The following is a 27,809-nucleotide window of genomic DNA, read 5'->3' as shown; positions in this document are numbered from 1 at the left end:
GAATTAGAAGGTTCATGTGATTGTCAGAAAATAGCTCCTGCTGCCGGGCCACTGGTACCTGCTGCCTTGGGCTAGAGCAGCTAGTGCCAGTGGGAGCTCTAGGTGTCCATATGGTTTTGTCACCCTCTGCTTTGTGAGGCCTTCCTCTGTAATGGAAAGAGCTCTGCAGACCAACAAGCATCTCCAGAAATTCCAGGTAATTGCTGAGATCTCCCCTCTCTGCAAATGCATTGGTTGGAAGAAGATCTGGGCTCTTCTTTTGAAGCAAAGCACTTTCTCACCCCTTTCAAAAGTCCAGGGGCTTGCTGTGCTCAGTTCTCTTCATTTCCACTTTTCTATGTCTCTTAAAAAATGTTTTATCTTTGGTATGGAGTCATGTGGAGTTCAACATTGTGTCACACTAAAAAACTACTGATCTCTCTTAAGTCCATCTAGTCCAACTGAGCACTACTGTGTTTATTAGAGAGCGTGGGGGTTTTTTGTATTAAGTTACTGCCATTGGTACCATTTAAAAATTGGCTTTTTTATAAAGTAATTATTTTTACAAATAATGCAGATGGTGTCGAATTTTGGTTCCCTTACCATGTTTCACATGATTTTCAAATAAAACATTTCTTTCCTCTCTTCATTCCAGGCCTTTATTGGTGTGAGCACACCACGGGCTCAGGTGTATGATAAATCACTGGGATAAGGGGGGCTGGTGTTCAAGCTCCTTACGCACGTGTTTCCAGTTAGTGAGTTTCAGCCCCCAGCTTTACTGACAAGTTTCCCATTAATGATTGAAAGTTTGCATCAAAGACGGGGTGGTTATTTCTGTCGATAAAAAGAGCGCATTCTTTGAGCGACTGCTTGAGAGGTGTTTCCATTCACTTGCAATTTCAGCAGGAAAGCAGTTGCAGGATGTTCTCCCCTGCTTTGGGACATCCATAACCATCTGTATGGGAACTCCCCAAGCAGTTCCTGCTATTTTGCATTTCCAGGCTGGCTTTACGTTGCTGAACGCTTAACGAGCTACGCGCTCCCTTGCTGGATCACCCTTTGTTCTGGGGCACATGCCTTTTCAGCCTGAGTTAATAACACTGCAGAGTGAGGACAGAAAAGCCAGTGATTAATTCATATGGTTCATTTTATGCACTGAAGTCTTTTGGATTTCTTGCAGCAGGGAGAACTGAGCGGGTGTATGAGGCTTGTGGTACTGGGACACGTGAGAAGCTGTTTAATGTCAGTTGTCACTCTCCTGTTTGACTTTTTTTTTTAATGTGGTTGATTTTGGTGGTTTATATAAAAATATAAAAAGCTTCTTCTTCAAATTAGAAGTGAAAATTCTAATTATATGCTACAGAATATCCTGGCAAGTGACTTGGATGTCCCATGCATGGGAACCCCACCACCCAGGCTGCCGGCAGTGCCGTGGCTGGCAGCTCCACACTGAGGGGAGAGGGAAAACCTTGCTGTGCCCTCTGTTATGTTATCATTAAACTGCTGAATCCTTCCAACTGGCAGCTTCTTGGTAGAACTCAGGGAATGGTAATATTGGTGGGAAAATATGCGTCTTTTCTTCTCCTTTCCTTTCTTTACTGGAAAGGCTTCATGACGTTTGCAGCTGGGCTGGAGAAAGGGGGTGGTTCTGGAGATGCTGTGGGGAGATGTTTGCTGGGATGCCCAATGCATCAAAAAAACATGATGCAGGATCTGTCAGAGAGGCAAGAGAGCTACTTTGTTGGAGTGATCTGAATCAGGACAGTGGCCAGAGGTGGCGTAAGCGTTAGGACACCTTAGCTTGATAAACTGCCTGTGCAGTTTGCTCAGTGCTGCTGGGTCTTCACACCTCACCCATGGGTCTTGCAAACCCACCCAGCCCATGAGTGATGACCTGGCCAGAGTCATCTGGGCTCCTCTGGACAACCTTCATGCTGCTACATCCTTAGGAAATCTATGCTGACTTATGTGGAGGAGATTCCTGCTCTGAACATCTCCAACAATTAATTTGCAATTGGTTTCAAATTGTAGCAGAAGCAATAAGTAGTGAATAGTTGTTAAGATCTCTGTGAAGTAGGAAAAGGGCTAATGATGTTAAAAATGCATTCCTGGGGGAGTGGGAAAAGCCTTGCCAGTTAAACTGTTGGATAATTAAAAATGAAAGATTGCATCCTGTGAGTGTGGTGGGGGGGCTTTCTTGTTTGTTTTTGTTGTTAATTTTGTTTTGGGGTTTTTTATGATCTCCTGGCTAGAAGAGACGAAAGATGGGACTGGATTTAAGGTTGTCTTTATTGCTTTGTTTGGTTACTGACTATGGGATGTAGGCATGAATAAAAATAGAACTGAGAGACATAAAACATTAGCTGTTGCTTCATAATGTTGCTGTGCCAGGAGCTTCAGGATTCCCCCATCACCCTGTCTGGCCCTGTAGATGCAGCAGTCATTGTCCAGACCCTGCAGCTGGGGGGGCAGTACCCTGGGACAGATATCATGAGTGTGCTCAGTACCCTGTCAAGGGAAACTTGTTTGATGGATGGGGCAGAAAACAAGAAATGAAGAGCCCTGCAGTTCTCAACCTGATGGTGCTGCCACTGGTGCCTCAGGAGCGGGTCTGCCTTTGGTGCCTGCTGTGGTGGCACCTGAGGGACAATGAAAAAGCCACCCAAAGGGCACGGGAGAGGAGGTAAACAGGTAAACTGAGGCAGTGGCTCAGCCTGAAGCAGATTGTGGCAGGTCCCATGGAGTATGCAAAAATTGTTGAGTCTTGCACAGTCATTGCTGCAGAGTGCAATTCCAGTTCCTTTGCATTGGGTAAATAGAGATTTCAGCTAGCACTAGTCTGAGGTAGATGTAATTTTGGAAACATCTATCTGTTTTCATTTCCAAGAGTTTCTTGATCACTCCCTTGATACTTCTCCCATCACATTATTCTGTTGACAGTTGAGTGTGACAGCTCAAGTATATTTGCTTCTGTCCCAGATGAATTCGGGCTTGGAACTACATTGAAGGGGACAAGGGGGAGAGGTTATGGCCTCACCTTTGCCAAAGATGTAAATTATGGATTTTTGGGTTTTATTTGTGTTTTTTTGTTTGTTTGTTTTTGTTTTTTAAGAGTATAAAATAGTATGTAGGTTGCCATTTTGTTTGATGTTGAATTCTGCCTCCTTGGAAACTGACTGTAGCTCTTCTGGAAGTTCCCTTTCAGGGAAGTGTTTTTAGAGGAATGTATGCTAACAAAATGTAAGACCAAAAGTAATAATATTGACTGTTCAAAAGTAGGAAAAAACTCTAAAAAAAAAAAAAGCCAGAAAACAAAGAAAAATATGTATTATTTTCCAAGAGCTAGGGAACGCTAGGAAAGGTAAAAGTAATTTATCCTAGCTGGCATTCCCAACCATAAACTGAATGTGTAGTGTTTTCCAAAAAAGAGGGTGGCTCATAACTTCCAGGAATGGACAATCTTGTTTTTGTTCAGGCCATAATGAGTGGTCATTCTCATAGAAGATGTGCAGTTGATGCCAGTTAACTGTGGCTGTGTCATTAACGGAGTGCTTGCTCTGGTAGGTCTTAATTATATTTCATGAAGTCTTAGCGTATCTGCAGAACTTCTGCTGATCAGGGCTAAGACACAGGTCCTGTGAAAGAGCAAGTGTATGAGAAAACATGTAGCCAGTCGTCTGTGTTCCTCTGCTGTCAGTGTTTCCAAGAAAAAAAAAAGGGGGGGTTACAGAGGAATTAATTCACATGCAGAAACAAACTCACCATTGGAAATTGCCTTGTTATTTCTGTACTATGGTTTGGTTTTGGTTTGGGAGTTTTTCTCCTTTCCTCCCTTTACCTTTTTTTTTTTTTTAAATTTCGTGGCTGCATCTTTGTGCTGGAGCCCATCCTGCTGTGCCTGGTCCCTGTCCCAGGGGTGGCCAGGGAGCACAGGCTGGTGGCCAGGACTGCCACAGCCCCACGCCAGGCACAGCCTCCCTGCCCACTCCCTGCAGGCTCCATCAGTCTCACTGGGATGCTGGCAGGACCTTCTTGAGGTGCATCAAGGTGAGACCTGTTTTTAGGTGCTAGAATTAGCAATTTATTGTGCCCTTCAGGTGAATGGCAGTTAAATATTTGGAATATATGAATGCTAAGTGCTTTGTGTTGGTAAGTCTAACTTCCACTGAAGAGAAGCACGTTCATCTTGGTTTCAAACAAACAATCCCAGGGGGTTGCTGTGAGTGATTTGCTCAGGCCAGGCAGGGGCTTCCTGTTGGGGTTTCAGTGTAGGGAGCCAGCCAGGAGTGGGATTCCCCAGAGCCACCAGTACCCGCACCTATATGGACAAAACTGGGGGGGATTTTGGGGTCAGGTAGTGAGTCACAGGGTCATGCCCACCTGCCTGTGCTCAGGAGGAGGCAGGGGCCCTGCACCCACTGGGCGCTGTGCAGTGGGCACCTGCAGCTCCCAGGAGCACCCATAACCCCAGGGGCACCATAGCCCTTTGCTGTGTCCCTGCCCCTTCCCCAGGGTTGTCCCCAACCCCAAAAAGTGCAGCTCAGCTGTGTCTCCTCTCCTAACTCACAGCCTGGCTGCTGTCCCTGAGGCTTCCTTACTTTTACAAAGTGGATTTCAGAGTTTCTTTTTGAACCATCATAAGCAGTTAAACCAACTAAACCACAGCTGTCAAAATAAATAACCCTGCTTTGTGTTGCTTTATCTTTTTTGTTTTCTTACCATTCTGAAACTTGCTTATTCCTAAAAATGGAATGCACAGTCATTCTCACAGCTGCTGGTTCAGATTAATAAGGGTGTCTGTCTCTGGCTCTCTTGCCAGCATCTTGAGATTGTAGAGTTTAACAAGTCGTATCTATACATGTGGCAAGGCAACATAGTGAATGGCATGCTAATAAAAGCAACACTTAATGAATGCCACACCTGGCTGTTTTTCAACATAAAACTGATTTATACTTACTTTTTTTTTTTAATCAACTCGAGTCTAAATTTATGTATTAGATGCCTATGATAATTGGGCATATATATAGTTTTGTAGGTCTTAAGATTAACTTCTTTCCGCTCGTGTTTGACACGAGTGGAAGCTGCTCTGGGTGGCTGCTGTGAATCTGCATTTCATAGAGGGGGTAAAATATTAGGACAGGCTGAGAAAAGAGCATAAAGAAATGACCCGAGATCTTGAGACTTGCAGTTACTTCTCTCTCCACTTAGTGTATCCTGGTGGAGACCGACAGGTAATTTGATTGTGGCGGGGAATTTCTGTGGTAGAGGGAATAGAAAAGGCAAAATTGGGGCAATGTTTGGGGCTGCTTTATGGCAAAATAAAATAAAATTATGGTCTTGACATGCTACTTAATAAATGTAGCTCTTTCTGGGGAATGGGGTGGAGAGATTGCCATTTGAAATCTTGACACCAGGCCTGCAGGATTTTAATTAGCCTTTCTCTGTTTAAGCTGGAAATAGCAGGTTTTGGTCTGAGGTGGCTGTGCAGGGAGAGAATGACTTCCTAAAGCAGTTGGCTTTTTGGCACTCATCCTGAAATTGCCAAAAACCTGCTGCTTCCTCCTACGTATCCATCAGATCTTTTAAAAATCTGCTGGGTTTTGAAAGCAGCTTTTTGGTTTCCTGAGATCTATGTTTGCTCTTCCTTCCTCCTGCTCCTTCCTTTGTTCTTGGAGGTTAAAGCTGTGGGTGTTGAGGTCCCATTAGTCATTTTGGCCCCTTCTGAGCTCATCATGTTGAAAAACGCCTGGATGGAAACCATTCCTGAATTACAGCAGGTTTACATCACTGAAGCTTCATTAGTTAGTTGAGTTACTCCAGAATGATGTAGCTAAGTGAAGAGTCTTGTTTGCTTCTGCTGGGACAGAGGGGATGTCCTAAAGGACACAGCAATGTCAGTTTTCCAAAAAACAGCCTTCACTTCAGACAGAGCAAATCCCCTTTTAGAATCAGAAAATTCATACCATAGGTACTGTAGTGGTTTTCTCATGCTGTCTTGTATAAATAATGTCCTGCACTTTTTTGTTTGACTTTTTTTTTTTTTTAATTTTGAGTGTAAAAGATGGTGCAGGAATGTAAATGAAAGCTCCATGTGTGGGTTAAAGTAGGTTCTGGTCCCTCCTGGTGTGTAAGGCTTGAGCACTGCTGCCTTTTCCTTGGATGAGTGTGGTTGGTGGGATCTGGGCTGTGCAAACACTGTCTCTCCCCACGCTTCATTCCTGGCTTGCAGAGCTGCTGGTGCCTCCTGGCCATCTGACGTGTGCCCATATACAAGCTGTACAAGGCAGCTCCATGTTGAGAAAAAAATTAGGGAGGCAGAGAAAATTTTAAATGAGAAATCCACTACAAAGTGATGGGGAAGCCTGAATGGAGTCATCCCTCAGTGAGAATCATCTCTTGCAAATGTTGATGCCAAAGCATGTGCTTGCATGAGGCTAAAATGTCATCTACCAGGGGTAACAGGAACCTCACATGATACAGCAGGAAAAATTTGTCTACTATGCTTTTAATTTCAAGACTTGCTTTCTGTCTGCTAGCAAAATAGCTTGCCAGGTGCCTTCATGGTATTGCATTTAATTTGTTCTTGCTTGAAGTGGACAAGTGGGGAATGATGGTTTTGAAATGGTGAAGAAAGTGGGCTGGTTGAGCTGTTGGGCTCAACGTTGCCATGCAAACCATGTTAACAGCTGCTAATGGTTTCTTAAGCTGCCAAAGCAGCCTGGAGATAGATTTAACACCCAACAGACACCTGTTTTTAGCAATTTAGCTCTGCAGGCACATGGCACAGTCCTGCAGGGGTCCTGTCCATAAAGAACAGATAAAATGTGTTCAACAGGTTGCTTGAGAAGGTGGAAATTGCTGGGTCTCTGCTTCATATGAGAGCTCTCTTGGTGGAGAGTAAGCACAGTAAGAAGGAATCTAACCTAGAAGAGATGAGGACTAAAGGGATTTTTTGGAATTTGAAACTCAGTTACATTTTTTGAAGCCCTTGGTGTCTTTCTGTCAACCAAAGGACTCTTATGCCCTTGGTTGCAACAACCTCTCAAGGTTCAGGGTGCTGTGCAGGATGGAATAAGGTGGGACTTCTCCCAGATGCTTGAAGACTCCTGTTCCATTTCTGAAAGAGTCCATCTGTAGCAAGGCCAGGTTGCAAGATGACCTTCCCAGGAGCTTTATTCCCAAGGCAGTGCCAGAGTTCCTACTTGTTCCATCAAGACTTGCTCCCAGCAGCACCAGCACCTCCTGATTCAAAGGAAATTAGGGAGCTTAGCAGTAGGTAGTTTATGGGTTCCACAGGGAAAGTTTTCCTCCAGCCTCCAGCCAGGGATTGTTCTCTGCCTTTGGGCTTTTTTGTCTCAAGCCTTTAAAGACTTTCTTTTCTTCCACTGAGCACTGGCTGAGTGGGAGCTCACAGCCCTTGCAGAGCATGTGCTGTGCCCTGGTGCAACATGTAGCACCAACACCAAACCAGTTCTATCACCTGGTCCTGGTGGTGTCTTTTGCCCTTGGCTTCTCCTTTAATTCTGTGCCTGTTTCTGGCTTGGTTCTTCAGTGTCTTGTTTCACAGTCAGTCCCTTCTGTCACTTCCCATTTAATTTACAAAGTTCCCTGTTGTGTGGGGTTTGTGGACTGTTGCAGGCTGCCTAGCTTTTTTTTCTCCCTCCTTTGTGGCCAACCTAAATCCTGCTGAACTTTGTCCAAGTTGATTGATGGCCATTATTGACCCTGCTCTGAATAATCTGTGAGGGTGAGATGGGGTGAATCCCCTGCTGTGGTAGGTGAGTCCTGAGGAGCTGTTAAACCTGGGACCCAGCACCAACCCAGGCTGTGCCTGCAGGAGGATGGTGAAGAACAAGAACCCTGGGATGCCACTGCCAGCTCTTGGCACTCCTGCTGCTCCTTCCCCTCAGCTCACCGAGAGCTGTGGCACAGGTCTTGTGGCTGGTGGCCATGGGAATATCTTGAGGGATGGCTTGAGATCCCAATAAATGAGCAGTAGCTGCTGTGGTCCCACATCTCCAGAGGCAACACACCCCTCACTGAGGAGCAGCAATGCTTGTATCTTCTCCTTGCCATGGTGGCCATGCTTGAGAGATGCTGGTGCCCATGAGTTCACCCAAACACAGATGAAATTATTTTTGTTACTTTAAGGCAGAGTAATTAAATACAGTATGTACAGATCCCTCAAAATGACAGCCGCCCACAGAGCTAAAAACAGGAAATCCATTAACTTCATTATTTAAAAAATAAAATAAAAATCCTCCCAACTGATTCCTCTGTCACTTAAAGTTCTGCATGGAAGGAGGACTAATTTAATGCTGCATTAGCTCACTGTTATCACCCTTCTGTTACCTAAGTAGTTTCTAATGACTACCCTGGAGAGCACTTGGAAGCTTTTAAAAGTTTTTAAGCTAAATTTTTTTTTCTATGTGGTTTATACTTTAAGAACAAAAGTTATTGATAACATTTTCCCAAATCTTCCAAAAACATCAAGAACTGTTCTGTTGGCTGCAGGAACATGAAGTCTAACCAGTCTCTTATCTCTTTGGCAGACGAGAAGTTTGAAACATTGAATATAGGTGGTGGTTGGGGAAAATAGATATGGCAGAGTTTGTCTGCAGGAAGCTGGTTCAGATATTGGGCTTGTTGGTGTTGGGGGAGGGAGTGGAGGAGTGAGGTTATCTCTGCAGGAAAGTGCCCAAGGGGACTCTGTCCTTCAGCCCTCCGAGCTTTGGCTTTCAGAGCTCTGAAAGGACTTGAGTCCCCATGGGACAGGCAGCTGGAGAGAGGTATGTCTTTGTTCTAGGATCCGTAAGTGAAAGGCACCACCAAAATGAGAAGCAATAAATCATTGTCTTTCCTCCTTGTCTTTTCCTCAGAGCTGTGGTGACCAGTTTCTTCCTTTTTTGAGCATCGCTCCTAGTTCTGATGTGCTTTTGACCTCAGCATCTGTTGCACTCAGAACTTTTTTTTTTGGGGGGGGTTTGGGTGACTTCAAAATGAAGGGGTTTTTTGTTGCTCTGCAGTATTTTCAAGTCTTAAAGTTGAAGTTTTCTGCTTGCTAGCAGTTGAGAAGAGCTTTGCTGTGCTCCTGTGGTGTGTGCAGTGCTGATGCCTGGGCTTGAATGTCCCTCTGGTTGAAGACCTACATTATTTCAAAGTTAAGCCTTGTGTGCGTGCTCTGCCTGTTGATGGAGGAGATTCAGAGCTTCTGTCTGACATTATTAACAGGGTTTTCATGTTTACAGATGGACTGTGGGAGACCTGGTCTTTCTGTTAGGAATTGCCAGGAATCCCATCCATTGGGAGCCCTGGGAAACTTTTTAACCTTGACACAAACTTGAACATTTCCTTGTATGTGCTCTTTGTGCCTCTACTTTTACTGATAACTGGAAAGCTAGAGAGTGATGGGAGTGAGTCTGTCCTCCTGGTAGGTTTGTTGTCCTTCTGGAAAGGAAAAAATAATATTGGGGGCAAAAAAGGCAAAATGTGGCAGGAGGAGGGCAGCTGCTGGTGATGCCTTGTGGAGCACCCAGTGCTTATGGGATGTGGAGCAAGATCGATCCTGGTGTGAACTTCTGCACATGGACTTAAAGCAATTCACTGAACATCCTCTGCTTTCCAAGAGCTTCCTTCTTCTGTAGTCAAAGCTGTTTGCATCCAGCTGTTGCTCTCCTGAAGCCTGCAATGGCACAGCAGCAGACAGATCCTGCTCCCTTGGGTTTTTAGTGTCACCTTCAGCACTGTGATGCTCTCCCTTGTCCCTGGGGCCAGCCAGTGAGCATGTTCCTCTGGTGCTTGTCTGCAGCAGAGAGGAAAAATGAGCATGTTTGAACAGGTGGTAGCTGAGACATGTGAAAATCCTGCCTGAAAGCCAAACCCAGTTGAAACTGGTGATAATTTTGCCATGGGTTTTAGTGTTGTCAGTATTTCACGCTGCCAGGCGCCGTATTTTGACTGACTAGAGGACAAGTTAGCAGGACACTTCAAAATGATGCAGCTCTTCTTAGGAGTTTTGGGACCTTTGCCTTCCTTTGAGGAAGTTGTTGTTCTGAATGATGGAAGTTGTATGATTTACAGAGTATTTTGTTTAAAAAAATAAATAAATAAAAGCAAGGAAAGAGCAAAACCAAGTATTTTTCATGGGTGAGTTTTTTTGAATATTTTTTTTTTTGAGTGTTATCTTTCCCAGTTGGAAGAGGGCCAGGTTTGACCTGATTGTCCTCCTTCCAGGCAATATGTACTTACTAAAATAAATGTTGATATATCAATAGAGCTCTGAGCATTTTCCTATTTGATCTGCTTTTCTGCAAGTGGGAGGTGAGTATGGATGGCAGGGGAAAGGAGGAGGTCCTGATGGGGAAGGTGACAGGGATGAGTGGTGGGTGCAGAGGAGAAGAGCAGCCCAGTGCCCACAGGAGCACACGGGCAGGTAGACACCAAATTTACTCCATGTGTTGCTGCCTGCAGGATGTGGAGCTTTTTGCGTTGGTTGAACCACCCGTGGTGGTTGCAGGGAGTATCTGCAGGCTGAAATCCATGGTCAGAATATCCTGTGGTCAGCAGCCTAACCCAGACTATTTTCAACAGGTGTTTTAATGCTAGTGCTGAAATGCTATCAGACTGAATTTCAGGGAGGTAGGAGGAGAGGCTCGGGAGCAGTTAATCTAATTCCAGTGTGAGTCAGTCCAGATTGGGTATCTCCCTTGCTGGGGCTGCCGGGGCATCTGACACACAATATTCATAGGGGACAGCTGCACTGTCCCTGCTCCTCCTGTGCTGCCTGCAGAGAGCCATAAAATGCTTGTACATTGTAGAAGCATTTGTCTGTGCTGTGCAGACATGCTCTCTATAAATTTTCCGTGTAGGTATGTACACAGAGACAGTGTGCTGTTTCACCTTGAAGGAAGGGGAAATAATAAAAATAAATTATTTGAGCTATTTCTGCCATAACTAGGTGTGACTTTTGGTTCTGATCAGATATTTTTTTCTCAAAAAAAATAAATAAAAAAGGTTAATTGAAAAGAGGAGACCTCATTATCTTTTGGACCTGGCTGGTTTATGTGCAGTTCTGAAGGCTTTCTGTCCTTCTCTGCCTTGTTGCTTTCTCCCCAGATGTCCATGTAAACTGGTTTGGGATGTAGGAAGGTGGAAGGTGCAGCGTGTGGGACTGGTGGGAAGGGGTTGCACTGGCTTTCCTCTATAGCCACAGCAAGCTGCCATAAGTTAGCTGGTTTTTTCATCAGGTATTTGATGGTAAATAAAAAAGATGAAAAATGGAAACCTTAACGATATAATGATATATAATCTATATTCCGTTGGAAATAATACTCTCTATAGGGAGCCATAATGGGGCTGCTTTGGACTTTTTTAGAGGCTGTTGGTGCCAAATTGAATTTTTTTATTATTTATTTTATTTTTTTACTTGTTAAGCACCAGTAATGTTTTCTGCAGCACATCAGATGTTCCTGCCAAGGGCTTCGGTGTGTGCCGAAGGACGCGGTGGGGCCGCGCGGGGCCGGCTTCCGCCGCTCCTCCTTCAAGCAGCAAATGCTTTTTGACTCTAGAGATCACTTGATGTTCTCTAATTCTGAAGAAGAAAAACACTTGAAAACCCTAAAAGAAAAATGGCAAAGCTTTTTATTTTGGTTTGGTGGGTTGTTTTTTTTTTGCTTCCTCCACTTCCCTGTCTCTCCTGCCCCCCCAGCACGTCTTCCTCACTTCGCCTCCTCCCCTGCCCCAGCAGAGACCTCTAGAAAATACCAAACTACAGATGTTGCTGCATCAAGTTTGGAGCACGTAACAAACATTTGAAACGCGTGTGGGGCAAGTGCAGCCACCATTGGCAGTTTATTTTATTTCATTTTTCTTTTTTTTTCCAAAAATAAAAAAAAAAAAGAAAAAGCAAAAGCAAAGCCACCGAGCCCGTGGCTCCCTCTCCGGCTGCGCGGGAGGTAACAATGGGGCGCTTTGTGCCTTGCTGCAGCTGCTGAAATTTGACTAGATCCAACTGAAGAAAACAGGAGCAGGTGGGTCAACAACGTGACCCTTTCGTTCCCAGCAGTATCAGTGTGCGCCGGGGCCGGAGGGACCGGAGCGAAGGTGAGCCCTGAGGTTTAGCCCAGGCAAGGAGGCTGTGTTGGTTTGGGGCTCTGAGGATGGGAGCTGCCTTTCTGAGAAAGCCTTGATGCCTCTAAATATGGTGGGGTTTGATGCCATTTATAACACGTTTCACTCCAGGAATGCTAAGATTGGGAAATGTCAGTGGATGTGATAAACTGGTGCTGCTACAGGCAGGAGGTCTCTGCTCTGTCATCACTGCTTCGGTTCCCATATTTCTGCTACTTTCTCAGTTGGCGAGACTCTCTGTGGCTGCTGTGCAGATGCTCTGTAAGCTCCCAGTGCCTGCCCTTCCCTCCCACTGCCCCAGAGTGAGGGAATCATTGGATTGGATAGGTCTCCCCCAGGTCGTGGAGCTGACTTCCTTCATATCCATGTTTTTGCTGTGCTAGAATTAACTTAAAATGTGTCAAGGCTGGGAACTCCTGCAGCTTGGAGGAAGGTTGGGTACGTGGCTCCCAGTGTGTGTTTGGTGGTGATGGAGGATGTGGTTGGATTGGGCTCCTTTGCCTGGCACTGCCACATTGGCAGATACATCCCATCAATGCTGCCCACTCGGAAGAAGAGGAAGAAGCAAGAAGAGGAGGATAAGGATAGGGAGAAAAATACTGTTATTACTTAGCTGCGCAGGTCAGCCAAGTACCGGTTATTCCTAAGGTCTTCTCTGCCAAGGTGCAATGACTTGGTTGATATCTTGTAGGTATCACTGTGTGTTTGGGCTTTGTGAGCCTCAGAAGTGGTGTTAGAAGGTGGCAACACTCAGACTTCAGCAGTGTTCAGCAGACACATGGTTATGGCCTCAAACCTGTATAAGATTGCAGGGGATTTTGAGTCTGAGGCTTTTAAGGGGTAGACATGAACAACTGTTTGTAAGTCAGCAGTTAGAAACGCAAGGTTTCTGTTGATGGATCTCATAATCTTGCTTTCTAATATCAACTTACAATACAGTGAACGTGATACGGAGCAGAGCTCCCTCCTTTTACACTGTACAGTGGATACAGTTGTGGTGTAGAACAATGAGGTCATGTCCCTAAAGTTTTGATTATTTAGCTGTAATTTTTAGTAGAAAACATGATGTGTAGCATCCCAGATAGATCCTGTCATCACAAGCACATGCATTTCTTAGGGAGTAGCATCAAGCAGTGCTCTGTTTGCAGACCATGAAGCCTGGAAGAGGAATAACATATTACACCAGGATGAGCCCATGTTGAACAGGGGAGGGAAGCGTGGTGACAGCTTTGGCAGGGGGTTGGGAGCAGGAAGGCTGCTGCAGGGAAGGGTCTGGGGTGAGGAGCTCCTTGGGGTGGAAGGAGGATAGATGGAGTCTTGAGAGGAGCTTTCATGGCTGAGAGCAGGGTGACTGGGTGATGTGTCCTAGTACAGAAAATTGATCTGCATGACCACATTACCAGCTGTGGAGACTCAGTCCACCAGGAAGAGAGTTGTTAATAAATCAGAGGCTCTCTGTGCTTATCTGCATCTTAAACTTGTTTTTTAGCAGGAACCTGCTGTGATCTGACGTGAAGGTCAGTCGCAGAGCAGGGCACAGCACTTCAGCTGTGCCATCAAATCTGCCATCGCTGTCGCTAGGGCTGGACAGGATTGAGCCACAAGCCCAGAAGGGTTAGACAGAGCCTTCTGAAATCGGGCTGTGACCGGAGTTTGTCCTTGGCTGCACTTGCAGTTAAACCCTGGTTGGTGCCGGCTGAGCTGCGCCTGCTGCCAGCCCCGTTGTCAGCAGCGGGTCATCTCGGAGGCTTCTCCCACCAGCTGGCAGCACCGTGTGCTCCAGCCCTGCCCAGCTCTCCCCCTCGCTGGCAGAGCTCTCGCTGGATTATGCTCTTGGACTCGCAGCTGGGTGGTGGTGCCAGGATTCAAACTTGTTGCTCTGGAAGCAGCAGCACAGGTGCAGGCTGAACTCCTGATCCCTGGAGGCCAGTGCATCCCGGGAAGGCTCTGGCTTCCCTCTGGCCACCCGTCCCTGGGAGCTGGATGTGGGCTCCTAGAGCCCCTTCGACGGGCAAGAAACGTGTCGCGTGGGATGGCGCTGGGCTTTCCTGCCCCTTCCCTCTGTGCACACCAACACCTCCCCTGGAGCTTGGTTTTCAAACGAAATTGAAAAAATTGCTTGTGTGTGCTTCCTGGCAGGAACCAGCGCTGCTCTGCGAGGGGAGATGCATCCGTAGGGATCTAGAGGCCGTTGGAGATGGAAGGGCACACGCCTTCCTGCTCAGCCGTCCAGCCTGCATCCTATAGTCTGCAGGGGAACAGTGATTAACATATGAAAACGCTGATAACAGTGGGATTCTTGTGCAGGCAGAAACGGAGGAGATAAACTCCCCATAACTGTTGTTTGTGCCTGGGTTTAGTAACAACCTTTCACATGTGGTGTTAGGTGTTAACCATTGCTTTCCTGGTGCGGCTGCTTTTATAACAATATACTTCATTTCTCCTCTCTGAAACACTAATTCTGGCAGTTGGAGTATCTGTTCTAGAAACCACAGGATGTATAGAGGCAGAATGGGGATTTTTTTAATAGCTTTTTGACATAGAATGATCTTTTTTGAGAAAAAAAGGAGATTGCATGACTGCTACATCAAATATTTTAAAGCAAATTCAATGTAATTTCACTTCTGTGACAATATCAAATAATGGATTTTAAAAATCTCAACCTGATGTGCAATCAGGTGTCTCAGGCTGGAGCTGGGAGAAGTTGATGCCTTTGGGGGGTTGTTTCCCTGCCTGTCAGGGCTGGTGAAGGGACCTGCTATGGACCAAGCTTTGTCACTGCCACCTGAAAACTAGTGAAGTGGTTTGGGGGACGCTTGGGAAGGAACATGGCTACAAGTGGCCCATGAGCTCTGTCTGGGTTCATTTACGTAGACATGTAGATTGGAATGCCAGCATCTCTAATGGCCTCCACAAGGTTGCTGAATTTTCAGGAATTGTCCCCACTAGTGTGCCATTGAATGTCCTTTTTTTTTTTTTTTTCAGTGGCTTCCAAGTGCAGTCACATCACACAGAAATGAAGTGTGTGTAATTAGAGGTAGGACAAAGCTGGAATAATTAATTTCTGGAACCAATATATTGTTACTTAAAAGCAGAGTGAAGATTGGACTTCACCTGTCAAAACAGAGCTGCTGGCTCTGGCTCTTCCAGCATCATCATTTCAATATTTATACTCTCTGCTGTGCTGGAAAAAGAAAATGCAAAATGCTGAATTGGCTGAAGTAGGTTATAGTCTGTCTTTTCCAAAGCATCCCCTGTCGCAGGTAACAGGCTCCCTGTGTGGTTTCCAGGCTGTGTTTTGATCTCAGCTCTACTGGTATTCAGGCTAGACTAATTTTGCCAGATCCAGCAATGTGTAAAACTGGCTTGATGGATCATTTGGATCTTTTTCCTTAGGATTTTTCTTTGAGATTCAAAGCTTCTGGATGCACGTTATTGTTGATGGTGAATAAGACTTAATGTGGTTTAAATACTAGCGAAAGACTGTCCCATTTTTTTACAAATCCATTTAAATCAGTGGGACCTTTGGCAAGGGCTGGGTCAGATTGCAGTAGTGGCACTGATGAGTTGTGTGCCTGAGCCACCTTGCCAATTCCCAGGGCACTGAGTTAGCTTTCTCCTTTGTTTCATAAAAGTTCTTATATCTACTTTGTCTTCACACTGCACAAAATAATGATGTAAACAACAAAAGTGTTGGTGAGCATGCTTGGAGAAGACCAACACAACCCAATGCACCATGTCATTCACACTGTAGCTTAAAATAAGTGAATTCCCAGTGTGGTGTGTGCATTAGGACAGAGTTGCCCAACTTAAACTTAAAAAACATTACGGGGTTGTTTATTTTTTTTTACTTCTTGCATGTTTAACATCTGTGAAGGGATAACTCGCAGGTCTTGTCCAATAACTATTTTCTTTTTTCGTTTCTTACACCTTGGCACTACAGGATGGGAATCACAGCTGCTGGAAACAGGGTTCCTGGGGATATTCCTCTGCCCTCTCTGGACCCTCTCCCGCCTGCCCCGCCACACTCCTCCTTCCACCATCGTCATCTGGGGCTTCCGGTGGCTGATCTTCAGGATCATGCTGGGAGCGGTAAGTGGGACTTTATATTTTGGAGGTGACAGCAGAAGGAGGATCTCATCCTAGCAGAAAACCTGCCCCTGATCCAACACGTTGGAGTCCTCTGGTGTAGGGATTTTTCTGGCTGCAGGGAAGGAGCAGGAAAAGCTTCATGCTCTGGTTTGCAGTGTCTTTCAATTTATTATTGGTGCTTGGTTGAAGGAGGACAAACATTGGGGTAAGAATCTCTGTGTTGATGCTGCTCTTGGGATTGGCTCTTGGAAAGGAATAACAGTGAAGTCTGAGACCTGGGTATTGTGACTTCTTCAAAGATGGTTGGGAATCCAGTGGGTATTTTCCAGGAACCAGGAGCTTTACCCTGAGTTATTTTTTGTTTGTGTGCTTCACTGACATGTCATTCTCTGCTCTGTGTTTTTGAAGAGAACAATTGCTGTGATACTGTCCCAGGGCCAGTGGAAATTCCCAAGCAGCTTGTAAAAGAATGCAACAAGAACTGACACACCTTTGTCAAAGGTGTACCAGGGGCATTATCCTGTCACCTGGATCTAGGTTTTGGCCATCTCAAAATATCCCAAAATTTTAAGCTAAGGTTCATCACTGTAGAAAGAGATTATGGGTGGATGGGACATTCCTGTGTCCGTTTGCTCAAAAATCCTTCTCTCACTCCAGCTCCTGGAGTGCTGGAACCTGTAGTCAAGCTCAGTAAGCTCTTAATTATCATCCTCATCTTAAATGTGAAATAAGTTAAAGACAGACTTCTTATGTATTACCTTTTGAGTTACCTGTTTTCACGGCAACTTTGTGGAGAACGTGTTATCACAGTAGGTATCCTTGGAAAATGGGTGCTGTGTGCTTGCAGCATCAAAGGGAGGCTTCCCAGCCCACCACAGTTCAGCAAATTCACCTCAAAAGAGCAGAAAAATTGGGGTTTTCCCCTTTGTCCCTGATGGTTGGAGGCTGATTCCTGTAGTCTTGAGGCTTCTCAGCTTCTGAAATATTTCTTCTCAGTGTGATGCTGATTATAGAAAGGATCAAACAATCCATGACAACAAGTGTAGGGAAACACAGCTCATTTTCTTAATAAGTTACGTGATCACCAGGTTTGTATCCACCTTTCCTTTTAAAATGGGAGTCTGGCTCTGAGCTTTGCTCTCTTCCTGCTAACTTGTAATATATATTCTGAATTATGGGACAAGCTGGATATAAAGGAAAATGGTGCTCACAGAACATCTTTGTTACTGTTATCTCTATGCTGCTCCTGGGTTTTATCTGGAGGGCCATAACTCTCCTGTTATTTTAGGGAGAGCCTCTGCAGAAGAGATGCTGCCCCTGGAGTCCCTTGTCTGTCTGGGCTACTGATATATAAGTAACAGGCATGGGAGAGGAAAGCATGGAAAGGTCATTAAATGGGGATCTATACAAGCACATGGAAATGGGTGATTGATGGTATCTTTAATGTTCTTGGGGCCCAAACACGTGTATGTTTCCTTCTCAGCTGGGTAATGACGCTTGCAGGCACCGGGAAGGGATTTTAATGCGTGAAACCGAAATATCCTCCCAGAGCACCTGCTCCCAGGTCATCTTTGATTTCTTTCCTGTTTGGGTCAGGAGCTGAAGTATGCGTCCAGAAGGAAGATTTTCCGAGGAGAGGGATTGGTGGTCATTGTGTCTTAGACAGAAAGAAAGTTTGCCTTTCCCCCACGGTTCTCCAGGGTCTGTTGTAGCTGGTTGGGGTGAGGCTTCCCGTGGAAGGTGCCATCCTCCGAGCACACAGCGTTCCCTCAGGTCAGCTTGGTTTTTCTCCCCTTGTGCTGGGTGTCAGGTGAGCAATGCCTGCTGTGGTTTGAAGTGCACCTTAGATGGCCACCTTGTCTTTCTTTGCAATGCAGTGGCTCTCAGTGAAGAATCCAGTTTCCTTCCCCATAGCTCTCCTCTCTTCTGCAGTTGGTTCCTCTATCATGAACAGTCCATGGGGGCAGATTTTGCCTGTCAGCCCCCCCCACCCCTCCCCCTTTATTTTTTTTCTCATTCAACATAGGATATTTGGGAATTTTTTCCATGTGGAGCTCTAGCAATCAGAGACTTCACACTGGAGCACTAGGAATTCCTACCAAAAGAAGTGCTGATGTGCTGACTCCTGTTGCAGCTCCTCTTGTATCAGTCTGTGAAGGAGCAGATGATCAAGCCCAGCAGCTGCTCAGTACAAAATAAACCTGACTGTACAGAAGGTTGTTGCTGTCCATCTCCACAGAGCACACCAACCTGGGCTTTTTTAGGGGAGATCCAGCAGATGAGAGTTACAACCATCCAGGCCGTGAACTTTCAGGAGTGAGCAGCACAGGCAGGCTCTGCATCTGGGGTTTGATTGGCAGCAAGTGCTGGGCTGAGCTCAAATATTGCTGACTTGTTAAGAGGCATAATTATGTGATTCAATCTATATGTTTGATGTTCCTAATGATCCATTAGTGCAGGATGTAAAGACAAATGCTTCTTAGGAACATGCAGAGGCAACAGAATAGTGGTCCCTTTGTGTGAGTGAGCAGCTTGTTAGGAAATAAGTGATGCAAACAGACATTTATGGGATTGATTTGTCTCAGAAGTGCTCGGTGACTTGGTGTCTTTGTCATTTTGCTTGCAACTCTTTGTCACTCCGATCTCTTGAAGCTTGGGAGTTGCAAAGCATTGGTTTGTGTTTCCAGGAGAATCAAGGGGATAGGTAAGAAAAAGTGTGTGCTCAGCCTGTCAGGTTAACCAAGAATGTCACCCAAACCAGTGGTGACTTGTTGGAGGGAGCAGCACTTTGCTTGGCCATGTTGCCTGGTGGTAGTGAGGTGTGTTGATATCTGCAGCTACCTGGAGAGCCATCCATGCTGCTCTCTCAAAGCCTCAGCCCTCTCTCAACTAGATACATATTTTTCAGCAGTTTCCAGCTGCTCCGTTCCCTGTGGAGCTATTGTTGGACTCGGTGTGTTTGAAGGGTTTAAGGACAGTGGAGCTGTCTGAGTGCTACTGGCCCAGCTCCCCACTCTGGGTCAGCTTCTTCTCCAAGTCCCTCACTGCAGGCTGGGGTTCCTGGGGGGAGGTCTCAGCTCCTGGAAGCCTTTTAGCCAAACCACAGATTTTATTTATTTATTTATTTATTTTAATCACCTGATCCTCAGTAATGGGACTTGTTGGAGGAGTAGCTGTGCTTTCCCAGCTCACTGGAGCAGCATCTCCCCTGCATCTCATGGCTTGTCAAAGCCAAGTCTCACCAGCGTTGTCTGGGCTGTGCTGTTGGGGAGATGTCCTGATTTGAGCCAGGATGAAACCAATTTTCCTTTTACTGATTCAGGTTTCATCCTGGCTCAAATCAGGACAGGAGAAATTCTGGTTGAATTACCAGGGCTGGGATCCTGTGCAGCACTGGTACCCCATTCAGCAAATGTTTTTCCCCTTCTTTTTTTTTTCTTTGCAAAAGATTTGAAAGTAGATGGCAGGTTTGTCAAGTTCATATCTGCTGTGCAATTACCTGCCACAGGTGAAAACAGTGTGCTGGGAGAGTCCAAATACCTGCCCAGCTTGGGCTGGGGGCAGGCTGGGCAGTGGCAGGGAGCTGCTGGGGTGCTCACATCATGTTGCTGAAACTTCATAGTAGCTCTATGGATCCTGAAGGTCCCTAGTGATTGCACACATAAACCATAAGATTCAGTTGCTGTTTCTTCATTAGTTGAGTGTCTCAGAAACGTTACATAGATACTTCCTCAGAAAGGTTAGAGCTTGATTTTCATCAACACCTGTGTGGGTAACTATAGTAACTTAGTAACTGAAAAAACACGTGGAAGGGGAAAGAAGTACAGGAATGTGATTTGACGAGATCTGGGGAAGAACTCAGACAAGGTTCATCCTGTTGAGCCCTGCAGCCAGCCTCAGCCCTAAGTGGCTGGTGTTCCTCCTGGAAAATGTGAGGCACACAAAATGCCTTTAGGTGAGGTTGGACTCAAGGACAACAAGAAGCAAGAGCTGAGATTGAGATTTCTTGCACCAGAGCAACAAGAAATGCTTCCTGCTTGCAGGTGGCCTGTGGCCATGATGCTGCTGGTTTTTAGTGGTCCCTCTGGAAGTGCCCAGCATTGATGGTGAGCTTCCATGTACATGGCTTTTCATCAACTCCATTTAAAGCTTTCTCCTGTGCCTCTTCCCTCCTAGCCTTTCTTTTTGTGAGACGTGGATCTGGAGCCTGGCAGTTCCCTGTGTTACACACAGCCAGGGGCTCATGATGGCTGTGCTGGTAACATGGATCCCAACCTGACACATGCTTGGAGCAAGGGAGGTGTCCATGGGAACATGTCAGCAATGGTGATGAAGAAGTTTCAGTGATCTGAGGTTTCCACTTTCTTGTTTCTGCAAACCTGCTCATCTCCTTTTCATGGCAGCATAGACACATAGATACAAGTGAGGCTGTGGACATGCAACACAGCTTGCTTGGACTGTTAATGGAGAGGTGGTAATTTCTGAAGGGTTTCAAATAAGCAATTCCTTCTGCTCAGGATGGATTGCAATACTGAAATGTGGATGGTAGTCAAAGACTAGGCAGGTAATGTTTGCCAGCTTGATGATGTGATGTTCTGTACAAATAATTATCTCAACTGGAGATGCAATGGGGAGGAGGGAGGGATTCAAGTGCCAGGGGTGTAACAGCACGTTGGGAAACTGGAAATAAATAGGGAATTAAGGTGGAGCTGTGTCTTGCAAAGGATCACAGACATATGGAATAAGTTACTAGGGAAGGTGGCTGGGGCAGAGACTATAAGTGAGTCTGAGACATCTTGATTAGTTTCTGGAGGAAAGGATTGAAGAGTGTAGTGAAAAACCAGGGAAACAGGATTTAAAGCACATTACCACTTTAATTTAAAAGTGCCCAAAGCAAGGAAATTCAGATTTAAAGCTGCCAATCTATCACTGGCTGATGCAGGTGTTGGGAGGACTCGGCGGGGTCTGGGTGCAGATGGGTCCATGCCCTGCAGGCTCCACTCCCTGGCCCCAGCTTGGGCAGCTTAAGCCTAAGCCTCATGTTTGCCTCAAGAATTAGTTCCTTTCATATGTGTGTTTTGTAATAACATAATAATATATATTTTTACACAATAATATTGTAATCATCTTCTGTGTGTGCAGTGTCCTTGACATCTTCCTTGTGTGATGCCCTTAAAGCTGTTGCAGGGACCCTACTCAAGGCTGGTTGCCCACCAGGAGCCCGGGGTCACCCAGGAAAGAGGGTTTCTTCTCCTCTTTACCTTCATCTATTGGAGAGCTCTTTCCAGGGGTTGCTCCCTCACTCCTCCTTTTGCAGGGTGCATTGTGCTGAAGGTCCAGAGGGAAACTCAAGTGCATCTTTTTCAAGCTGCATTTTGTGACCTGGCAGTCCCTCCCCTTGGTTTACTTCTTGTAAACAGAATTTCTCTTTATTTTTTTTTTTTCACTTTCCAGATTTCCCTTTCTGAATTACAGACTGACCTGTTTCCCCCCCTCCCCAAGTCTGAATTACAGACTGACCTGTTTCCCCCCCTCCCCAAGTCTGAGCTCTGCCTCTCCAAGCTGTTCAAGTACATCCTTGGAAGAAGCCACTGCAGAATGAAGCAGCCTGAGAGCATTTTTTGGCAGGCAGACTTAGAAAAATAATTTAAATCCTCTGGTGTTTCAAGTCTACAGGAAAGATATATTCCCTCTTTTACAGGAGAAAAAAAAAAGATCATTTAAAGTGGTAGTCTTGGGAAAGAAATAATGCAAAAATATTTATAAAAATTAGCAATAAATTCTTCCACTAAGTTTTCACCATTGTTTCCTGGAAGATGTTGCCCATCTTTCACACAGAGATGTGTGTTCACAGAGGAAGGATCAGTTATTTCCAGATTACTTGTACATCACTAGATATTTAATGTCTTTTAAATTATTTTTAATTTTCTTTACTATTAGAAAAAAATGCTTATTTTGCCCAACTCCAGCAAATTATTTTAGAAGCTAGTGGGTCACGTGAAACTTCATTTTTCTTGTTTTGTTTTTGCTTGGATTCTGTTGAAAGTGTCATAACGTGGGTGGCATTTTAAAGGTTACTGGAAAGGGTGGGGATGTGATTAGCTAATAAGGGAGATGAACTTTCTGGCAAAAATCATGAAGACTTTGAAGCAAACAGAATCTGGATGCCTGGAGTAAAATTGCATTAGATGTAATGAAGTAAAAGTTGGAATGTAGGCAATCTCTGTAAATGTAAAAAGAAGAATCAAACGGATGTAGTTGTCATTTCGGTGACAAGCGTGCCCTGATCCTGGGCATTATGGCTCTGAAATTGAGAATAATTATTCTAATTTGTTTTATTACATTAGCGTGGGTAGGAGGGAAGAAAGGGAGCTTTCTTTTATGGCTTTCTCATTATTCATAGGCGAGCGCGGCGGGGCCAGGCTCCCGACTCCCGCGCCGGGGCTTCATGGGAATTTTTGGAAAATGATGTCTGCAATGTTCTGACCTTTGCCGTCCCAGCTGCAGCCCTCCTCCTCTCTGCAGGGATCCCACACTTGACTCCTTAGCAACCTCCTTTGTGCCTCTGATCTCTCTCCATTTGTCTAGTAATAGCCCTTGGCAGGAAGACTTGTTGTTCCTTCGGTGGCTGTAAAAGGCAGGGAGCTGCTGATGCCAAGGACTTCTCAAAATCCCTTTCACCCACTCCTTGCAGCGCTGGCTTCAAAGTCAATCAGATGCTGGTGCAGTCATGGTGGCTTCTCAAAGGGTCTTTCTGACAGCTGGGGGGGAAAACAGCAACAAGCAAACCAAAAATCAACACCGATGACTTCTGAAAAGTGTTTTCCAGGTGTGGAGTTGAGGTGCTTTGCAGTTGTGTTTGGTGCCTCCAGCTTTCATCCTGGACAAACCTGTGTCCGTTGCAGCAGCATTGAGGTGTTCACCTCTTCTGGGAGGTAGGAGTTGTCCTGTGAGGCAGGTAGGGTTTGTTCACCTGAGCTTGGGTTGTTACAACGACCTCAGAATCTCAAGCCTTGTTTTATAACCTGCTTATATTCGTCCAGAAGTAACATTCTCGGGATGATGGAGAAGTCACATCCTCTTGGCAAAGGCTTGAATATGAAGGGGACTGACTGAGGGCTCTGAAATGATGCAGCAGGCAGAGGAGAAAGCTGTTTAAACAGCAGTGTCATCTGGTGAGCATAAGCTTGTCATTCCCTGGCTAAGGCAGGGGTATTCTAGCCCATTATTTCTCTCTTTCAATTGAAGAAGCAGGAGAACTGAATTACTGTGTGCTCATTTAATGAGAGCTTTGTATGAACATCAGGTACAGCTCTTCTTAAAGCCTTTAGTTTGCTACTGTCAGCATTGTAGACAAAAGTTTCCAAAAAGCCTAATACCTGCATCACATCTTTCCTGTGTGGCATTTCCAGAAGAAAGGAATAAGACACCCCTGTGCAACACCCACCGTGCAGCTCATCCTTCTGCACTGCAGAGCTGGAACCTGGTGGGAGATGGGGCTTCACGTGGAGAGTTTGGGTAGGTCTGGCCCAAATCCAGCCTCTGCCATCAGCACAATTCATGGCAAACCCTGTGCCAGAGCACTCTGCAGATTTGGGCTCATGAATTATGCAAATATTTACAACTATGGAAACAATGTTGATGGCCATAACATGAGCCTTGAGGCAGAAAAGGACCATAGAAAATGTATTGAATTTTCGAAAAGCTAGAGCCCTTGCTGGCCTTGGGAATGAAATATTGTTCTGCTATGATCTGTATTGGAAAAAAAAAAGGCATAAAACAATGTTGTGGAGCTCAGAGGCAGTTTTTAAGGACTGTGGCACTAGCTATGTTTGCTGCTGTAGTGTCACACCCACCAAGCACCCTTCCCCTGGTGAGTGCAGCTTTTGAGCATGATACTCATTATTGAGGCAGCAGTAAAATCCAGAAGCTATTCAAGATTCATCCTTTCAAATGCACAAACAAGCTGGAGCAGGTGAGCAGGCTGGGTGGCCTGGTGCATGTGAGCAGGAAAACTTGAAGTGCTTTAGTATTTCTGTTGTGGTCTAAAGACATCATGTCTGGTCCCTCAGGTTTGAGTGCCAGGGTCGGTGTGAGGCGGGAGCAGCCCAGCCCTCCGGCCCCTCACAGCCCTCTCCTGCAGCCCTTGAGCGACTTTTTAATTTTAACTTTGTAAAGATCCTTCCTTTTCCTTGAACTTGAGGTCTCAATGACAGCTGGTTTGTCTTCAAAATACACCGGTATATATTTGGCTTTCGGAAGATGTTGAAACCCCTTTTTCTGGGGATGTCTGAGGCTGGTGGGTGGCTGAGAGCGGGAAGGCACCATTTGGGATTTTCTTTGGGAGTGTTTCCTGTCCACATTGTGAGAAAAATTAAAATCTAGACTTTAGGATTGCCTGTCATTAAGATTTACTTTTTTTTCTTATTTACCTATCTTTTTGTATTGCGGAGACACAAAAAGAAGGTCTTTAAATTGGCTTTAAATGTATAATGCTGGTGCCCCCTACCCCACCCTTCTCTCCAGAGCTGGGATCAATAGGGGTTTTGCAGACAGAGCCTGAGTCACCAGGCTTTTCTCAGCTTCCCGTGCTATTGGCCTGTCTGTACCATTTTTTTCAGAATTAATTTTGGGCTGAAAAAGTCTCAAAGAGTGCTTTGTTCCTCCTTGACACTCACTCCAGGGGAAAAAAGAAAAAGAAAAAAAAGAAGAAGAAAAAAAAAAGAGAAAAAAAAAAAAGAAAAAACCCGTGGAAAATCTGACATCTGCATTGTAGAGAAAAATCAATAGATAGGGAGGAATATAATTATCCCCCACTCCTGAAAGAATTTTAAAGATATTTTTTGTAACAGTGACTCATATCGGCTTAGAGCTTGAATGACATTTTAATTATTTAGGCTCTTTTTTTTTTTCATTTTGAATCACCAGAGTGCAGCAGCCTGACGGGTACAGTTGGGCAGAGCAACCTGCCTGGGCTGAAAAGGAAGGACTTGGTGTGGGGGAGTCAGTCCAGCCCTTCCCTCCCTCCCAGCCTGGCTCGGGGTGTGCAGACAGGATCCTGCTCCAGTCCGAGGCCACGGGTGGTGGATCACCCCCGGGTCCATGAATCATGTTTGTTGGCATCGAGTAAATAAGGGAAGAGTTTTCCTTCCTTTGGGGATGTTTTGTTCCTTACACCAAGTGTAAAATCCATACGGAATTTGTGCGGGTGCGTCCGTGGTGGCTCCTGAATGGGTATTTGTGGCTGGGCTTGATCTTTTGGGAAGGGGCTCAGGGATGCAAGTGGGACTGATGGACTCCAGGGGGAGGAAAGGGAGCTAGAGCAATGTTGTAGGTTTTTTTTGGACATAAGCAGCTTTAATTAGAAGGGGATCAGCTAATCAGAAAGGCAGTTGAAAGGAGAGTGAATGCAGGAAGAAAGGAAAGAGAAGCATGAAGTGAAGCTGGAGGGCAAAGGTGTTACTGGTGCCCATCTGTGTAGGGCAAAGACAGGATGAGCGCTTAGGAGGAGACCTGGGGAAGCTGGAGGTGCCACTGAGACCCACAAAGACCTTCCCCTCAGGTTGTTCCCCCATATCTCCATTGGGGTGGCTGAGCTGCATCCAGGTGGGATGGCAGCCTTGGATTGCGCAGTGGGTAAAGCACTCTGAGGAGAGACTGGAGATGGGTTTCTGTGGTTCTCATTGTCCATGGTGGCTGGGATGTGGGCAAGGTAGAAGGGGTCCTCCCCAACTCTCCTGGGACAGACCCATGTGGTTCCCATGCTCTGAGCCTTCTGTGGATCTAGAAGGTCTAGGGCAGGTCCTGGGCACCCAGGGTGAGGTTTCACCTATGTAGCCTCTTCCAGGGGTGGGAGGGACCAGGCAGCCCTCACAGCTCAGTGTTCTGCTTAATCCTGATGGCAAGAGCTAGGCATGAGACAATAAAAAGGAGCAGTGTCCAGATATTCTCCTCTCACTGAAAACATGCAGTAGGAAAGCAGGGACCCATTCCCTTCACACATTCATCCTCTCTTTGATTTGAGAAAGTGCCACGCTGCAAATTCAGATTTCAGTACCCTACACCTGAGGATTGAGGAGCATTTGGAGGACACAGCTGCACAGCTCACATCCCTCTTGGTTCTGCTTTCCAGTCTCATTACATTCCCTGTGCCACCACGTTCCATGGCCTTGGATTTGGGATCTCTGCCATGATTTAATCAAACTCATGAAATGCAGCAATCGAAAGCTGTTGGTAAACTTGCTCTCTATGGCTTAATTTCCCCTGAAATCGCTTTTGTTGGATACTCTTTCAATGATGGGGAGAGAAAGGGGGCATGTGAGGTTACCCAACCAAGTGAGACTGGGATTGATTCAGCAGGAGTGAAGGGGTGATTTTGATTTCCACCCCTGAAGTCCCTGGCCGCCAGTTGGCAAACCTTGCAAATGTATTCAACAATCTACTGCATTTGAAAGAGAATTTATTAGTCATAAATAGCTGGTTTTCAGCAAATCAACTAAGTTATAAACCGGACTGGTTGGGTGCTTTGCTGGCTGGGTTGAGCCCTGCAGCAGGCAGGCAGGAGGATGAATTTTTGCAATGTGGGTTTTGCCAAGAATTGGCTGGGAAAAAAATATATATATATATATAAAATATATATATATATATAAAATTTATTTTTTTTTCCCCTCTGGTTTGCTTGTGGATCTGCCCAAGTGACTGTGTGAGCATCTTTCCTTTAAAACTGTAGTAACAGTCAGAGTTAATGATGATGCTGGAGGCAAAATAGGGTCTTGTTCCACACAACCAATATCTTATCTGTAGCCAACGAATAAAATGAGAGTAGAGTGACAAAAGTCACCCAGGGCTGAGGTTGGGAAATGCTGTTTGTACATGAGGGGAATGCACGGAGGCAGGGCTGGTGGAGGAAGGCTCACGGGGGCTGAGAGAGGACAGCAGAGCAGCTCTGGTGATTCAAACCAGGCATTTTATTGAATACCATTAAAAAAAAAAAAAAAAAAAAAAGGGAGTCCTAAACGTGATTTTCCTTGCCCTGTGAAAAATGCTGCTGAGTTTAATGCACCTTCATTGTGAGAGCCTGGGAGCCCTGGAGGTCGGTGTTTCCGAAGTCCAAGCAGGTGCCTCATCTCCAGCCTCCCCTGTACTCCTCAGCCATGCCCTAAAGGGAGCAAACTTAGCAGGGGAGAAGGTATTGAGCACATATTTCATTCTGGGATGCTAATTCAATCCAGAGTGAACATTTTATAGTTCTCATGCAGACAGCAGCGTGAGGAGATTTCTTAGTGTGCAGAATGGCCTGGAGCTGCAGTCAGCTGTAAATTAATATGACAAAGATCTCAACTTTCCCCTTCCCCAGGCCAGGCTTCCTTATTCCTGGCAGGGGCTGGTCTGCACAGTCTGGCTGCCACGAGCTCGGCCAGAATGATCAAACCCTTTGTAGCTACCATCCCATCAGTATGAATTTAATAATTCTGGTTAGAGCTAGATTCAAAGCAAGGCCACAGAGGTGAAAGGGCAATTGCTGGTTCACTTAGCCACCTGTTTCCTTCCCCTTAGCTTATATTTAATTTGTATTGCTGAATACCTTTCCCTTCTGATATGCAAGGCTT

The 27,809-nt window shown here is 45.6% G+C and overlaps 1 protein-coding gene across 1 annotated transcript in view; it reads left to right on the top strand.

Moving 5' to 3' along the window:
* LMF1 (lipase maturation factor 1) overlaps positions 1 to 27,809 on the top strand; it is a 180,337-nt gene that overhangs the window by 38,647 nt on the left and 113,881 nt on the right. The window contains exon 4 of the mRNA XM_051632446.1: positions 16,052 to 16,200. Within this exon, the coding sequence (XP_051488406.1) occupies positions 16,052 to 16,200 (149 nt within the window). The remainder of the gene's footprint in view (positions 1 to 16,051; positions 16,201 to 27,809) is intronic.

This window comes from Apus apus, chromosome 14 (assembly GCF_020740795.1).
Source record: "Apus apus isolate bApuApu2 chromosome 14, bApuApu2.pri.cur, whole genome shotgun sequence".
NCBI classification, from domain to species: Eukaryota; Metazoa; Chordata; class Aves; order Apodiformes; family Apodidae; genus Apus; species Apus apus.
The sequence above is the reverse complement of the archived record's forward strand: the minus strand, read 5'-3'. Positions and strand labels throughout refer to the sequence as shown.